Raw genomic sequence first — 19,218 nt, forward strand, 5'->3', positions numbered from 1 at the left:
AGGTCTTGGTGGGTATGTTTTCCTTGCCTCCGTTACCAGCCCATCTCAGAAATCCCTTGCGCTTCATGGACGAGAACCCCGAAGAAGATCACAGAGATGATGCACCAGCGTAGTAGAACTTTGAGGTGTTGAGTTAAAATTATTTTGTAATTTTGGTTTAATTGTCCTTTTGCATCTTTTTGCTGTGTTTATGCAATCTATGTTAAAATATGAAAAATGAATGAGAAGTTATCACTTTGATCCTTGTGTTTGTCCTTAGCATACTTTATTTTTGTTCTTTGATTGATTTCTAAGTCTTGTGCTTAACTTAACCTTAATGATATCAACTATATGAGCTCATAAGCATAAGATAGACGTTAGGAAAATAGACAAGACTTGAACTTCTCTTAAAATGATTAAGTTTACTTTCTAACGCATGCAAGCTTGAAGTCTTAAACTCCTTTCAATTTCTCAAAGACTTTTAAAACTTTGTTTCTCTTTTAGCAATGAGGATATAGCTCATCTCCGAATTTGGGGATGAAAAAAATCCAAGCGTAGACGCATCAATGTATACATTATAATAAAAAAGGGAAACAAAATAAGAAGAATTTTGAACGTAACTCCTCTGTCATTACTTTAAAAAAGAGAGATTTCAAATGACATGAGCTTAAGTGGAACATGCACTTAGCCGTAGTTGGATGCCCGCATGACACCCGTGGGGGTAAGCCAAAACGAAGTTAAGTATCCTAGACCAACACGTCCCATAAAACTCCTCTATCTAATCTGGAAAAAAAAACTATACTTTGAAAAAGGAATGAATATTAGATATGAGTTTAGTTGTAAAGGGTTCTTACCCGTAGTTGGATGCTCGCATGACACTTGTGGGGGCAAGCCAAAACGAAAGTGGGATACCTGGAGCAACGCATGGGTAAACAAGTACACAATCGTTTTCTTTTTATCCAGCATTTGTTTTTCAAAAGAAATAGTATCTAACGCATTGCTGGTTTAGAAAAGATTGAAATTTTTTGAGAAATGAAAGGAGTTGCGATGAGAAGCCTACCGCATCGGAAACTAAATATTAGTCCTTTTAAGAAAAGTGCCAATCTAAATTATATCTTTCCAACTCTTATTTCAGCTTTGAAACTAATATGATGAGAGGTGAAATTTGCACATCTAAGGCTGAGGAGATAGCAAAGAATTATTTTAGAATGCTTGAGGACAAGCATTGTTCAAATTTGGGGGTGGTTGATAACTTGTAAAAAATACAAGTTATCTTTGCTCTTAAGTAGAACAATTAACTTTTTTATGATAAACTCTCCTCATTTTTAATAGAGACGCATGGATTTACTTAAACAATAGCAATTTCATGTAAAAGAAGTTTATCACTAAAAATCGCGACGCTAACGCACTACTTTACAAAATTTCAACACAAAACTGACAATAATGCATAGACAAGTGCCGCAGGAAACGCAATCTGATGGCAAACAATAGCACGCATCCTATGAGAGAATAAGCGTCCCCCGTGCTATATTGATTTCTCTCAAGGAATCATATATCCGACGCCTGATGGAACCAGGTTTGAAATGAAATCTATTATGCTCCAAATGCTCCAGACTGCTGGACAATTTGGGGGTAGCCGTGGCGAAGATCCTCATGCTCATATGAAGCGTTTCTTGGAAACGTGCAATTCCTTTGTGATTCCTGGAATCACACAAGAGGCAATCAGGCTCTCCTTGTTTCCCTATTATTTGCAAGACGACGCAAAGCAATGGGTGAGTTCATTAGAGCCTGGGAAAATCACCACATGGAAAAGTTGGTAGAAAAGTTTATGCAGAAATACTTCCCACCTACCGCCAACGCGAGGAGGCATCAGGAAATCATGAACTTTGAACAGGAAGACACTGAGACCTTGAGCGCTGCATGGGAGTGTTTCAAGGGCTTGGTCAAGAACTGCCCGAACCACAGACTACCTTTGATTATTCAGATGGAGACGTTTTATGGCGGACTAAACAGGGCATCACAGATGGCAGCAGACGCAGCAACAGCCAGAGGACTGATAGACAAATCCTATACTGAAGCTAAAGAAATATTAAACCGCATTGCCAAACATAATATGGAGTGGGTAGATGACACATGTGATGGAAGAAATGACAAGAGAAGAAGATCTCAGAACATTAACTCTATTGATGCCAACGCGATAGCCACGCTCTTCGCTCAAGTGGCTACCATGACCAGCCTTCTACAGAACATAACGCTAGGTAACGCACCAAACTAGCAAAAGGTTAATAAAGTGGAAGCGTTTGGGCAACCCATGGTAACCTGTGTGGGATGCGGAGATTTTCACTCATATGCTGAGTGTCCTCAAAACCGTCAGTCAGTATGTTTCATCAAGAATAACCCATTTTCTAATACTTATAATCTTGGATGGAGAAACCATCCGAATTTTTCTTGGACAAGAGGAAATCAGCAAGAGCACCACCCAGGTGCGAGCCATCAACAAAGGAATGGACCGCCGCCTGTCTTTCAGCAAACGCATCAACAGCCTTTCAATAGAGGTGGCCATGCATCGAGTTCTGGAACTCCGCTGGAAAACCAATAGAGGTGGCCACGCATCAAGCTACTTTTTTTAATTCTCAAAATTTAGCTTAGTTTTTTAAACTATTTGTGAAAAGTATATAACAAAGGAAAAAATTTGAAGGTTAAAGTAGTGTCCATAAGATTAATTTTCAAAAACAAAAACAAAAACAAAATGGTTAGCAAACGGGCCTTAATGTTTGGTTTTTAGTTTTTAGTTTTTGGAAATTAAACCCATGAAAACCTCTTCCACTTCTAAATTATTGATTTGTTATCTATTTTTTATCAATGTTTTTAAAAATCAAGCCAAATTTTAAAAACTTAAAAAAAATACTTCTTAAAACTTGTTTTTTCCTTCGAATTTGGCTAAGAATTCAACTATTTTACTTATGAAATATACAAACCATGGTAAAAAAAAATGAAAAGAAATAAGTTTAATTTTCAAAAACCAAATGGATACAAAACATGACCATTTAGATCATAACACATTTATAATTTTTTAAAATTTTAGTTAAATTTAGGGCCAAAAAATATTTTTTTAAAAAAATCATTTTTATTCAAACTCTTTTGATAAAAACTATTTAAAATACAATTTGAAATTGTTTCAAAAACTAGTTGGTGGGATTGTCAAACACTTCAATTTTTTTAAAGTGACTTATTTTCAAAATTAAACATTTGAAAAGCCAAACACACACTAAGTTGTTATGTTTAAATGTTTTTGATAAGTTAAGGATTTGATGGTACGTTAATTTAGTATTGAAAATTAGCTTGTTAAATTTAGTTCTCATGTTTTATAAGTTTTTGATGTTATGCAATACACGCAAGTTTTGATAAAGCTTTTGATAATTATTTGGTTTTTTATTTTTAGTTTTTAAAAATTAAGTCTAAAAATCAAATCAAGTTTTGAAAATCCAGAAAAGTTGTTTTTGGTTTTGAAATTTGACTAAGGATTCAACTTTTTCACTTACGAAAGATGCAAATTAAATTATTGTAAGAAATTAAGAGAAAATAAATTTATTTTTTTATAAATAAAAAAAAAACCAAATAGATACCAAACATGACTTTAGTTTGTTTTAATGAGTTAGTATTCATTTTAATGATAATTTTGATTTTTCTTAGGTACTTTGGTGTCAATATTATTCTCAAAAGCTATTGTTTACCATGAGATTAAAAAAAAAAAAAAGTAATTTTGTGAAAATTAACTGGATTTTATTGATTTTTAATAAATGTTATAAATTTTTTAATTATTTATAATCTTTTTTTTTTTTCTCCACAATATAAAGTTTGATATTTGGACTTGTTGATCTACTTGGAACAACTTGTTGGCTTGTTGATTTTCTTTAACTAATTAAGGATTGGTATGATGAAAAATAACTAACCATGTTTACTATTTGGATACATAGCAACCACCTTTTTAGTAGGGGAAGTTGGGGAGGGAGAGTTCCTATTTTACCCTTTATATACATATAAGGTAAATTGAAATCCCATAACATATTAAAAAATAATAACAAGAACAATTATCTATCCAAGAATCAAGGCACCATTCAATTGAATAGACAAAAATTAATATAAATAAACTCTTAGATTAGTGGTTAGCTTAAAATACATTCAATTACTAAATATTGATCTTCTTTTTATTTTCTTCATTTTATCGTTTATAATATGGTCAAACATATAGTTTTTTTTTTCATGCCCATCGATTTCATTTTAGGATGGAAGAAAATTGTTGGAAACTTAGATCCATTTAGCGCCCATTTGAAGCTAAATGAAGCTGTGTGATTCGTAAAATGAATCTTTTGTCAATGATTGTCTAAGTTGTTCACGAGTACTTGGAGAAGTACTTTTATAAGAATAAGATTCTGATGTCATTGAATTTGAAGCATGAGAATTGAAATGAACATACCGAAAAGAGTTATTTTCAAGAGATGAAGATTTCGATAGAAGTTGATAGATTGTGAGTAATGTAATTGTGGCCATTGATGAGATTCTAGAGGTTGTGCCAAAAAATGGGAGTAATGTGTCGTCGTCCTCGAATCTATTACACAAGAAGAGGAAGATGGAGATAATATAAAGAAAAATGAAGGTTTATTTTCCATTGAAGATGAAGACTGAAAAAGAAAGTAAAAGGGAGTAGGGTTTCAAAGTTGAAAGCTCAATCAAAGGTCCAAATAAAGAAGTTGAAAGCATTGAAGTTATTGTTTAGAGTTTGATAAAGCTTTAAGAGCTCTAAAGATATGTTAATTTGCTTCCAAATATGTACTACTTTTTTTTTCTTCTGAAGTAGTGAATATGTACTTCTTATCTAAAGTTTTTATAAATGAATGTATTTCCTAATATATACTAATTATTAGGCATATTCTCGACATATAGACATCATTTTACTTATCTAGGTATGTCATATAATCAATGTTAATATTTGATCTATACAATTTCAGTGTTTATCTATGATCTCTTTTGTATATACAAGATATTTTATATAGGGGTGTACATGGGTTGGGTTGGGTTGAGGGTACTTTTTTGGACCAATACAAAAATTCGGGTTGATTTAATTGATAACCCGAATGATCCAAATAAAGTTTCCAACCAACTCAACCCCTTAAAAATTCTGGTTGGATTGGATTAGGTTGTCGGACTATGAAATTTAAATACAACACACGACTAATAACTAAAAGCTCATAAAATTAAAATACTAAATATCAAATATCTATGATATTTATTGTAAACATTTAATAAAGACAAATATCATAACAATTTTAATAAAAAAATATTAAATATTCACAAATTAATCAATACAAAGTAATCAAACTTTAAACAAGGAGGAATATATATATATATAATTCGGGTTGGATTGGGTCAATCCAATTTTTTTTAACCAACCTATAACCCATCCAACCCTTATACTTTTTGGTTAGATAGTCCAGATTGTTCGGGTTGTCAAATTATTTGAATACCCCTAATTTTATAGAAGATTGATTGAAAAGAAAATCAAGGTATTTTACTTATATATATACAACAATTAACACGTGTATATATTGTTGAATCATATATTTATTGGTATATACTATATTTGTCATTGGCACTTCACATAAGCTTGATTGCGATGATAGGTTCAGGTTTTTTTTTTTTTTTTTCCTTTTCATAACCCTTATCTCTACTAAATAAGGATGCAAATACTACCTTTTCGGTTCCTAACTTATTTAGCTCTCTCTTTCTCTATATACATATACAAATCGTAACTTATCAAGGTGTAATTCTATTGTACATTAATCCTAGGTCATATAATAAGTATCGGTGTCTTATCTGTATAATTTTAGTGTTTCAATTTGCCAATTTTATAATTAGTGTTTCAACTTGTAATTTCATGAAGTGAGTCATAGTTAATACTAAGATTTTTATTTTTGTAAAACATTTGGAAACAAGGTTTAAATTAAGTTTTAGATTTTATTGGTTGTTACGTTTATTTTAGATATAATTGTCATATCTCACATCCTTATAATCTATATCTTGCTAGGATATTTTCGTCAGCATGGGATTTAGATATTCGATTGAAAATTGTGTTTAGCTATTTCTCCCAAAAAAAAAAAAAAAAAAGTCAGAGTTACCTATTTCTCAAGTGGAAATAGTTTGATTTATATTATGAATATTATAATAATAAATAGATACTCACTACTTAATGTTCCAAACGTCATGTGTTACCCTTCATATTGTTCATGTGCCTTGTAATTATTCATGCTTGGTGTCCATGTAAATTCACATCCTACTTGCCACTTTGCCTATAAATAGTGATATTTAGTGGATCTTAAAATCACATGAAAATTCCACTTCAAAATTTCACTAATTTTCATATTATCCAATTTTATAATTTTAGTTATTTTATTTTATGTATATTTTATATATTTTATATTATTATATAATATTTTCTCTATATCCGTGTTCTCGTTGTGCTCCTCAATTTCACAACACGCTATCAGCACGAGCTCCTGTTGTTTTCTCTGTTAAAGGTAGGTCCTAAAGATATGTCGGATTTTCCCTCTTTGTTACAATTAATAAATTTAATGTTATTTTGCATATTCAATATCTATTAAATTTCTAACATAAGTACAATATTTTATGATAGTGCTGCCATGACAAATCTTACAAAATTAGAATTTTTCGCCCTTTTGACATTAACGACAATAATTATTTGTCATGGGTACTTGATGCCGAAATCCACCTGGATGTTATGAATCTTGGGTAGACTATTAAAAAATGAAATATGACATCCAGTCAGGACAAAACAAAAACTATGATTTTCCGTCGTCATCTCTCCATGAGGGATTGAAAATGTAGTATCATGCAATAAAAGATCCCTGTATCTTGTAGAAAAATTTGAAAGAGAGGTATGATCATAAAAAAACAGTTATTTTTCTTAAAGCTCGTTATGAGTGGATGCACTTGAAGCTACAAGATTTCAAATCAGTAAGTGATTATAACTCCGTATTATTTAAAATCAATTCGAACTTGTTGTTATGCAGAGAGAAAATTATTGATGGCGATATGTTAGGGAAGACATTTTCTACATTTCATGTCTCGAATATGCTTCTACAGCAGCAATATCGAGAGAAAGGTTTTAAACAATATTCTGAATTAATTTCATTTCTTCTCGTGGCTGAATAAAATAATGAGTTATCGATGAAGAACCAGGAATCTCGACCAACTAGAACAACACCATTTCCTGAAGTGAATGTTGTGAATGTTAATAATCGTGGTCGTAGTCGTGATCAACGTCATAACTGTGATAGAGGAAGAAATAATTATTATTTTCGTGGTGGTCATTCTAATCATTTATATTTCAAAAGAACCACACAAAATGATTATCACAAAGGAAAAGCTCCACAAGATAAAAGTTCAAAGAGTGTTGCAAATAAATGCTTCTTATACGGAATGACTGGGCATTGGTCATGTATCTTTTGTACGTTAAAACACTTGGTTGACCTCTATCAAGTCTCCTTGAAGGAAAAGTGGAAAAATGTGGAAGCAAATTTTGCATACTAGGATAATAATATATTTGACCCATCTCATATGACAAGTTTGGATGTAACAGACTTCTTTGAATCTTCTGAAGAGAAGATTCGCGTAGTTGATGGAACATCAAGTGTTTCTTTTGATTTTGAGAATATCTAAATTTAATGTTCTTTTTTTAATATATCTTCATGTTTGTTTTAAGTGTTATTTTTCTTATTATAATTATTTTCTTTTAATGAAGAAACATAGATCATTTTCATATGTTGGATGTTTAAAAAATGAGCAAAGAATATCTTGTTAGAATTGACGTTCTAATTCTCCCGGAGTCTCGTAGTTTGTAAATAATTTGTACATATTGTTATTAATAAAATAAATGTTATTTTATTTGCATTTACTCATATCCAATAATCTAAGATCCGTGGTTATTTCATGTAAACTTAAGCATGTATGTGAGACATACAAGTGGATCATGCCTTAAGTAATAACTTAATTGGTCTGTAGTATAAGGATAAAGGAGAGAGACCTTATCCTTGTGACACTACGGATACGACACGCTTTGTAAATAGTTGCAAGTGTTGTAATGTGCTACAAATGACCTGATCCTGACTATTCACATGGAGACATGCGAGCAGGGGTATCCTATACAGAGAGTTTGTATAAGACCAAACCACGAGATGATTAATTTCTTTATATAACGCCGTTGATAATTGAGACTTACATTTCACTAAAATGACCATAGGTGACATGACCTTAATCCTGATTGTTTTGGGAGCTCTTGCCTATGAGGGTGGTCCTTTGATTAGTATGGGTGAGAGTGGCCAGATTGCCAACTCAACAAGCCTATCTTTTTAGGGATTTGTCTGATTGGGGAGCTGGGAACTCAGTTACACAAGAGGAAATTCACTCCTTCCTTGAAGCAGTGATAAGTAGATAAACTGCTCCCTTAAGAGTTGATTCTAGGTCTTGAACATAGTGGTCACACCCTTTCTTTGGAAGAGAGGATTCGGTCATAGTAGGACTATGACTTATTGTTCACTAGAGAAATCAGTTGTACTTAAGGAGTTAGATGTAATCACGGGGGCAAAACAGTAAATTGGCCCAAATGTACTTACGAGTGATTTGTGAAGGGTTATCACATTGTTGATTGGTTACATGGACACATAAATATATCTGTAGTGAGAAGAGTGCAGCTGCCAGTTTTTAGTGGAGTGCTCGACAGTTTACGGATGGTGGATCTCGTGACTAAAGAGTTTAGTCAGTTATTCACGTATCGTTGAAGCTTTAAGCTACAAGTCCATAAGGTCCCCTTGGTAGCTTAATGGATTCAAGTTGAGAATCAAATTTTGGGGTTAGTTTGAAGTGTTCAAATTAACAAGAGGAAATTCAATTATATGTGATATAATTGGTGTGATGTATGAGATACATTAATTTGAGGAGTTAATATAAATACAATTTATATTAAGTACTATAAAATAGAAAAAGAACTATGGTTTGTATGTTTTATATGATGAAATATTAAAACTATAGGTTATAAATATAATATGATAAATTGGTTATCATATTTATTTATAATATATTAATTATATGATAATTAATTCCTTTTCTCTAAAAACCGATTGAGTGGGAGGTTATTGGAAGTTTTATGGTAATTGTGAGATAAAAGGAAAATTGTTTTCCAAAATTGGGAGTTGCTTCATTCGAAAAATTCTCACAAAGAAAGCTATCAAGTAAAAGAGTTTTACTAAGCGATATTTCTTTCAGATCTATGTTTGACAGACAGTGCGACTACACATACAATACTTACAAATAAAAAATATTTTTCCAAATTGAGAACGTTGGAAGCAAAAGTAAATACAATATCAGGTTCTGCAAACTTGATTGAAGGTTTTGGAAAAGCAAATATTATTTTGCCTAAAAGAGCAAAATTTATAATTGATAATCAACTGTTCTCTAATAAATCAAAGAGAAATCTTTTAAGTTTTAAAGAGATACGTAGCAATGGTTATCATATTGAGATTGATAGTAAGAATAATGTGGAATATCTATATATCATATCCACTGTCTCAAATGAAAAACGTATATTGGAAGAGTTGTATGCTTTATCTTCTAGATTATATTATACTCATAAACGAGTAATTGATACATAAACAATTAACCTGAAGTTCATGAATCCAGATATATTTACAATTTAGTATGACCGATTGGGTCACCCAGGATCTATAATGATGAGAAAAATTACTGAGAATTCAAATGGACACTCATCGAAGAACCAGAAGATTCTCCAATCTAATGGATTCCTATCAAGTGAACCATTTAGATATTTTATAGTATTAATAGATGCATCCAGTACATGGTCACATATGTGCTTATTATCAAGTCGAAATTTTGCATTTCCAAGATTACTTGCTCAAATAATTAAGTTAAGAGCATAATTTCCTGATTATACAATTAAGACTATTCGTCTTGATAAGCTAGTGAATTTACATCCCAAGTTTTTGATAATTATTGTATGTCAATTGGGATAAATATTGAACATTTTGTAGCTCATATTCATACACAAAATGATTTAGCAGAAGCATTTATAAAACGTTTGCAATTAATTGTAAGACCATTATTTATGAGAGCTAAGCTTCCTTCATCTGTATGGGGACATGTTATTTTGCATGCAGCATCACTTGTACGCATTAGACCAGTAGCTTAGGATAAGTACTCGCCATTATAATTAGCTTATGGTCATGAGCCAAATATTTTCTATCTGAGAATTTTTGGGTCTGTAGGTCTGCAGTATATGTTTCAATTGCTCCACCACAACACACTAAGATGGGTCCTCAAATGAGGTTAGGAATATATGTTGGATATGATTCCCCATAAATTATTAAATATCTTGAACCCCTAACGGGTGATTTACTATATGCTGATTGTCATTTTAATGAGATAAATTTTCTAACATTAGGGGGAGGAATTAAGAAATTGGAAAAATAAATTACATGGAATGCATCGTTATTGTCTCATTTAGATCCCCGTACAGATCAATATGAACTTGAAGTTCATAAAATACTTCATTTGCAAAATATGGCAAATCAATTACCAGATGCATTTATAGATGCAAAGAAAGTAACTAAGTCACATATACTAGCTGCAAATGTTCCATAAAAATTAATATCCCAAAACAACAAGTTGTCACTAATGAGTCTGGAATACGCTAGAAACGTAGTAGACCAGTGGGATCCAAAGATAAACATCCTTATAACGAAAAATAATTAATAGTGAAAAATACTTGGTTGGGGATGTAAATACCCATAAAGAAATAATCGACATGACTAGTGATGAAGGTGAAATACCTAAAGATAATAATGAGATTTCAATAAATTATGTCTATCAGGAAAAAGATGGAATTGAACTAAATTAATTATTGACAACATTTGCGTATAATGTTGCTCTTGATATTATATCTGAAAATTAGGATCCTGAACCAAAATCTGTTGAAGAATGTCGACATTGATTGGTTTCAGCGGAAAGAAGCAACCAAGGTAGAATTAAACTCACTTTCAAAACAACATCAGATTTTTGGACTAGTAGTTTGAACACCAAAAGGTGTTAAACCTGTGGGATACAAATGGGTATTTATGAGGAAAAGAAATGAAAATAATGAGGTCACAAGATATAAAGCAAGACTAGTTGCACAAGGTTTTTCACAAAGACCTGGTATTGATTTTGAGAAGATGTATTCTTCAGTGGTGAATGCAATTACATTAATATATTTAATTGGCTTGACTGTGTATAAAAGTCTAGATATGCATCTTATGGATGTAGTCATAACATATTTATATGGATCTCTTGATATTGATATTTATATGAGAATCCCAGAAGAATTTAACATACCTGAAACATATACATCAAATTCCCAGGAATGGTATTCAATAGAATTACAGAGATCATTATATGGATTGAAATAATTAGGACGGATGTGGTACAATCACCTGAGTGGATATTTATTGAAAGCAGGACATCAAAACAATCCAATATGTCCGTTTGTTTTTATAAAGAAATCACAATCAAGATTTACTATTATAACTATATATGTTGATGACTTGAATATAATCGGAACTCTTGAAGAGCTTTCAAAGTTAATAGAATATCTTTTTAAAAAAATTGAGATGAAAGATGTCAGAGAAAAATTTTTTTGGTTTGATTTGCAAATTGAGCATTTAGCAGATGAAATATTTATTCATTAGTCAACTTATACAGGACAATTTTTTAAAGATTTTATATGGACAAAGCACATTCACTAAATATTCCAATGGAAGTCCGTTCATTTGATACAAAGAAATATATATTTCGACCTCAAGAAAATAATGAAGAACTTCTTGGTCATGAAGTACCATATATTAGTGCAATTAGTGCACTTATGTATCTTGTTAATAATACAAGACCATATATTGTATTTTCAGTAAACTTATTAGCACGATATAATTCTTTTCCAACAAAAAGACATTGGAACAGAATTAAGCATATACCTCGTTATCTCCGAGGAATAATCGATATGAGTTTTTTTTTATTCAAATAAATCAAATTTTGATCTAGTTGGTTTTGTAGATTTTGGATATTTATCTGATCTACACAAAACTAGATCTCAAACAAGTTATCTGTTCACATGTGGAGGAACTGCTATATCATGGAGATCGGTGAAACAGACCATAATGGTCACTTCCTCAAATCATGCTGAAATTATTGCAATGCATGAGGCTAATCGAGAATGTGTATGACTAAGGTCAATGACTCAGCACATTCGTGAAACTTGTGGCTTGCCTTCTAATAAAAGTTTTCCAACAATATTATAAGAAGTCAACACAGCTTGCATAACCCAAATCAAAAGAGAATATTAAAGGAGATAAAATAAAACATATTTCATCGAAGCTTTTCTACACTCATGAAGAAAATGATAACATCACTTTACAACAAATTTGTTTGAAGGATAACCTAGCAGACTTATTTATAAAGGCATTACCAACCATAACTTTTGAAAAATTGGTGCACAGTATTGGAATGCGGCGACTCAGAGATCTTAAGTGATGTTTTCACAAGAGAGAGAAATATATTATATTATTTTAGGAGTATATATTTTATGAAATATGTATTATTTTTCATTCGCTACGGTTTTTTCCCATTAGATTTTTCCTAGTAAGGTTTTAATGAGGCATATTTCATATATATATATATATGAGCATCTAAGAGAGAATATTATGAATATTATAATAATAAATAGATGTCAATTGCTTAGTGTCCCAAAAGCCATGTGTCACCCTTCATGTTGTCCATGTGCCTTGTAATTATTCATCGTGTCCACGTAAGTCCACATCGTACTTGCCACTTTGCCTATAAATATTGGCATTTTGTAGATCTTAAAATCACACATACATTGGTGAGAATTCTACTAATTTTCATATGATTCGATTTTATAATTTTAGTTTATTGATGTTTTTAGTTATTTTATTTTATATATTTTATTATTATTATATTATATTTTTTTCTATATCCGTATTCTCGTCATGCTCATCAATTTTATAACAATTTAGCTATTTTTCTAATTGCTCCCAAATTAAATTAGTTTCGAGTTGAAATGCCACTAACTGGGGCTATAGCTTATATCCCCTAATGGATTAATGCTATATCAACCGAACAATATGAGCATAAGTGATATTATTTGATTTTTCAAAATTTTCTATCTTTTAATTTAATACAAGAACTAATTTATAAATTGAGAAAAAAAATCTTCTTGGTCCCTAAGTTTTGCATATAGTTTCTATTTAGCTCTTTAAGTTTCAAAATGTTGCACATTTAGTCCTTAAGTTTTGAGTTTAGTTTCAACATAATCCTTAAGTTTCAAAATGTTATAATTTTACCATTGACATTTGAGTTTTGCTTTAATTTGGTTTATTTGTTTCAAGATTTACACTTTTAAACTTGATTATTAACTAAATATTCATTTTTTCGTCTTTAGTATTAATTTATATTAATAAATTAAAAATCATTAAAACAATTACAATTAATTAAGTTTCACTATCTTTTATCACTTTTAAAATTAAAATCAAAATTTTACTTCATAATTATTTTTAATTAATTAATAGAAATTGACGTCAGTGATCAAAAGTGAGTATTTAATGAAAAATTGATATAAAATCTTGAAACCTAGAAACAAAATTAAAACGAAATCCAAATCTCAAGGGAAATTTTAACATTTTGAAACTTAAGGATTAGATTAGAACAAAACTCAAAATTTAAGGATTAAATATATAACATTTGAAAACCTAAAGATCAAATAGAAACTACACCCAAAATCTAGGAATAAAAAAGATATTTTATCTTATAAATTATTATTATTATTAATGTGTCCATTCATGGTCGATCGAAATTTCTCTTTCACGATTATCTAAATGTTAATGGTTTGTATTCCTTGAAATTATTAAGAAAAAGAAGGAAAAATAAAAATAAAAATAAAAATAAAAAAGCAAAAACAGAAAACAAATAACGAGGCACGACACGATGGCATTCCACGTCAGCACCAAGAGACTGAGGCCACACACGTGTATATTCGGATGGAATAATCACCACTTGTTACTTGTAGTACTCTTATCATAAAATATAATGACTTTTTTTTTTCTATATTTTTATTCTCAATAAAAAACAATGCACTAAAAATAAATTAGTTTTTATTTCATTTTTTAATTTTCTAAAATTAATAATCCAAGTGATATTGAGAGAAGGAGACTTTCATTTCTTATTTTCCCTAAAAAATCTAAATTATCGAGGGGGGACTCAATATGACGTGGACTGAAATTTATATTTCCACCACAATTTATAATAAAATAAAATTTATATGAGACCAATAGAACTTAGGTATTATTCTATTCTTCTGATTTGAACATAGCAAAATCTTTTAGACTTTAGGTTTCATCTTCTTAAATTGTAATATTCTATACAAATAAACAGTATGGTATTTTTAATAAAAATTTGTAATAAGTAACATAATTTATTTTTAAATAATGAATTGACAAAATGAACTAAAATTGCCTCAAAATAAAATTCAAGATAACATGTTATATTTTTTGTTCAAAAATCTTCTCTACGTTTCTCACAAATGACATATTTAAAAGAAGTGATTAAAATTCTTGTTCTTAGAATAAAAAAAAGATGTCATCAATCAAGTAAAATTTCTTAAATAAAGTCATTAATTACTATTATGTAATCGTTCAATCCGTGGGCAACCATTGAACCAAAAACACTTATATTCTCCCCCTTCTTATTTGTCCATGTTTGGAAGAAATTTTAAAATCGTCACAATCACTTTTCTCATTTTTAAACTCAATATAAAATACATTTTTAATCACTTAAAATTAATTTAATATTAAAAATTTATAATTTTAAATATAATATTCAGATCATCGAATTTAATTTGGAAGGACTAAAAAGATGGTTCATAATGATTTATTGGAAAAAAAAATGATTGTAACCATTTAAGAATCATTTCCAAACATGCGCTTAGTACACCAGGTAAATGAATTGAACGAGACTTATTAATCACTAAAACATCTATCCTTATTTATCTAAATTTGTCAATCTAAGTATAGCTATTCTAATCATATATTTTAGTAAAAATGTTAAAGGTTTGAATCCCATTAATTTTATTTTTAGGTATTTTTTAATAAAAAAGAAAAAGAAAAAGAAAGGGCAAAACTAATGACCACAAAAATCCCAACAATCCAAAGAAACAAAAATAGGCCCCATTTCCACTTCTTATCATCTCCACATTCTATGGATAGAGAGACCCATTTCCATTTCCAAATCCAAAACCCCAACTTCATGAGGTAGAAGAACAAACCTCCCAACTTCACTCTCCATCAATGGCAGCCTGTACTTCCACTTCTCCTTCTTCTCTAATGCTCACTTCTGCTTCTTCTTCTGTACATCCCCAAGACCTCGCTTCCTCCATCGTCTCTTTCAAGCCCAAACCCCAAATTTCCACCATCAAATCCTTCTCCTCTTCTTCTCATTTTCTCGGCTGGCCTAGGAGATCAACCGATTGGGTATTTCTTCATTTTCAGAGACGAGCCAGGCACCATGTGATCGTTGCAGCTCTCGCCGCTGAAGCGAATGTCGCTGAGGTGGAAGCCGAGGAAGAGACGCCTACCGTCGCTGCACCTAAACCCAAGAAGGGGAAAGCCGCCTTACCCCTTAAAAGAGATAGAGTATGTTCCACAATCTTGTAGGTTTTGGTTTGTTTTTTGATTTCGGTCTGATGATTGGATTGTGGGTTGTGTTCTGTTTCGTGGGTTGTGCTTGGAGGAGCTTGTTTTCAAGCTTGGAAATGGAGGGTGTTTAATGATCATTGTGGTGGACTATTGGCTTCATTTTCTTTGGCTTTCCATGTCCTTATTTCATTATTGATGTCTGAATTCAATTTTGTTGCGTGATATGTCAGAGGAGATCTAAGAGATTCTTGGAAATTCAAAAACTGAGGGAAAACAAAAAAGAGTATGACCTCAAGACAGCAATATCTCTGCTCAAGGAAATGGGTAGCACAAAGTTTGTAGAAACAGCCGAAGCTCATTTCCGGCTCAATATTGATCCCAAATACAATGATCAACAACTGAGAGCAACCGTGGGTTTTGTTTTATGATCCCTTTACTGTTAAGGGAAGTTATAAATAATATGGATATCATGAGGTTATTTTGTTTGAACGCTTTTATGCAGGTAAATCTGCCTAAAGGAACTGGCCAAACTGTAAGAGTAGCTGTTCTTACTCAAGGTAGTTACTTTTAATACTTGAGCGACTCTCTTTCTCAAACTATCCACCAAGTTTAGTCTTTAGGAGTTGGGTTTGAAACAGTTTTATGTTTTTTTCCCCTTTGATCACTGTTCTTAAAAATAGTTTTGAAAATAGTTAGCATAGTTAGACAAGCACAAGCTATCTCGATTGCGATCAAGAAATTTTCTGAAGTTATCTTCTTATTGAACTCTAAGCTAAGTTTGGTTAGTAGAGAAAGAGACTGTATCTAATTTGAAGTTTGCACCCTTGAGTTGAGGTTCATGGATCTAGAATAGGGTAAAGTTCAGTCTTGTGGCACTTTGATCTTGGTAGAACCAAATAGTAGGTTGTGATGCATCTAGATTCCTTTTTTTAGGGAGTGTTTGGCTCAAGGAGTCCACTCCTTATTTGGCCTCATAACTAATTTCATGACTTATTAACTTCTTATGGATTCCACGCCTAAACAACTCTCTAGGCTACACAATTCAACTCTTTGTTTCAAACGTCCCCTCAGTAGTTGCTTGTTAAAAGAACTTTACTGTTTAGGGTTCAATCCTAAAAAGTTCAAAGTAATACACAGGTGAGAGATTTGATGAGGCAAAAAATGCTGGAGCTGATTTGGTTGGAGGGGAGGACTTAATAGAGCAGATAAAAGGAGGATTTATGGATTTTGACAAATTGATTGCTTCTCCAGACATGATGCCTAAGGTATTGCTCAGACTGCATTACTTCAATCATTCTTTCATTTATCTTTTGAGATTTTTATAACCTTCACAACATATAAATTGTTTTCCTAAACAAATTGCATAACTTCAAATTTTTAAAAGATGAATTAGATGGATAGGATTACACTGATGATACTGCTTATGTAAGGCAGAAAGAAATAAGAAAACAGGAGACATGCATATCAATTTAATAGTTACCCTGGATTTATTGAACCATTTTTGGTCATAGATATACTTCCTAGATTTTGATGATCAAAGTGCTTGCCTTATGGCTGCAGCCAAATTTGAGCCTGTTCTTAAGATTGACCAAGTCTCTGTATGCAAAGTGTTTTCTGGCCTTTGTCTATTTATCTTTGATGTCGATTACCTGTATTACTAAGAGTAAGACAATATAGTTGATTTCCATATTTGAGTATTCTCTGCTCATATCAGGTTGCTAGTCTTGGGAAGCTCCTAGGACCACGGGGACTCATGCCAAATCCAAAAGCCGGTACTGTAGCAACCAATTTGCCTCAGGTATCAATGATCTTTTTCCAGTACCTGCATTGCATCCAGATTTCGTATCTGTTCATTAGACAAAGAAATGTAAGACTTTAGTTGAACCATCGGGCATCCCTGATTTTAGGCAATAGCAGAATTCAAGCAGGGGAAAGTTGAATACAGAGCAGATAAAACTGGTATAGTTCACTTACCATTTGGAAAAGCTGACTTCAGCGAAGAGGACCTTCTCATAAACTTGCTTGCTGCCATAGTATGTTCTTCCCTTCTGTAGCTGTTAGTCTCTAGATATAGGTCTCGCTCATTTTTGATAAGTCATTTTCTTCTAACTCTGACAGAAATCAATAGAAACCAATAAGCCATCAGGTGCAAAAGGTGTATACTGGAAAAGCGCTCACATATGCTCGTCGATGGGGCCTTCAATACGGTTAAATATAAGGGAGATGCTGGACTTCAAACTTCCCTCGAGTGCTTGACTAAATAACAGACCTGTAAATTCCTTCTGTTAGTTGAATCAGCCTCTGGGGGATCCACTGGAATATAATGATGCCCAAATGTGAGCAGCACTGGAAACAAGATGATAGAAGAAACTAGGAAGAAGAGTGAGGAGACATCGGATAATTATGATTGCACAGCAACAAGCATACTGCATAGTCTTCTATACTGACTCAGTTTGTATTAATGGTGTTAAAGTTCTTATTGATCTACTACACTTCGATTGACCTATTGGGTTTTAAGGGGAAAAAGATGATAAATGTACTTAATTGTATTGATCAGTTGCTGCTCTTTTATGTGGCGCATTTTGAAAGTGTTGTTCTTGTTCGTTCGTCGTAAAGGGCATTCGGTAATGCAATTATGGTCCTATTGATCTAAGTTTCACAATTTCATTCCTTTTCCTGGGATGTTTTGACATGCAAATATGGATGATATATGGGATTAAGTTCCAAATTCTATTCTTGTTTAGGGGGCTTCCATATGTAAATATGGGACTCAGGTCTTTAAAGTTTCTGAGGAATCCTATTCTTAAGATTCCATTTGGAGCAGAAGGAACTTTCTTGCAATCAAAATATTGACTTATCTCGACAATTTTACTCGGAAACAGCAAGGTCTTTGCTGTCATACTTCCCAATCCTCTTACATACTAAACGCTCGAGGTGATTTGAGAAAATGACTTTGATAAATATATCTTCATATTTTGAAGTCGGAACTCCTTGAAGCGGTTTTGNCTCTCTCCATTCAAAAGGAACATCATCTTTAAAATCTATTTTTTGAATCCTTTTTCCTACGTTTCAGAAGTTTAGTGGAGAAGTCGATTACGTAAAATGACAATTTTGCCCTTCAATAAATGGTCATTTAAAAAAGTTAAATCAAATCTCATCTTCCCGTGGAAATCTCTTCATCTTCCCACGGAAGTTAAGGTTTTTTATTCGTCTCCTTGTTGAGTTTTCTTCACCATTGTTGGACTCTTCTCGCAAAGACTCCCCACCTTTGTAAAAAAAGACCCATATTTTGTCTTCCATTACCCATTTGCCCGATTCGGATTTTGACAAAAGGTATGTTGTCTCTCGTGAAGTTGAATTCATTTCTGTAAAAAAGACCTATCTCAAAAGGAATTTTCTTTCTTTCTAAATG

The 19,218-nt window shown here is 31.8% G+C and overlaps 1 protein-coding gene across 1 annotated transcript; it reads left to right on the forward strand.

Moving 5' to 3' along the window:
- Positions 1-15,361: 15,361 nt before the first annotated feature.
- Positions 15,362-18,468, forward strand: LOC120091867 (50S ribosomal protein L1, chloroplastic-like). Its single transcript, XM_039050017.1, has 7 exons — positions 15,362-15,803; positions 16,037-16,216; positions 16,309-16,363; positions 16,944-17,071; positions 17,521-17,604; positions 17,714-17,839; positions 17,925-18,468. Exons 1-7 carry the CDS (start codon positions 15,459-15,461, stop codon positions 18,060-18,062), a joined length of 1,056 nt encoding a protein of 351 aa, XP_038905945.1. The 5' UTR covers positions 15,362-15,458; the 3' UTR covers positions 18,063-18,468.
- Positions 18,469-19,218: the final 750 nt, after the last annotated feature.

Source organism: Benincasa hispida, chromosome 11 (genome assembly GCF_009727055.1).
Source record: "Benincasa hispida cultivar B227 chromosome 11, ASM972705v1, whole genome shotgun sequence".
Taxonomy (NCBI): Eukaryota; Viridiplantae; Streptophyta; class Magnoliopsida; order Cucurbitales; family Cucurbitaceae; genus Benincasa; species Benincasa hispida.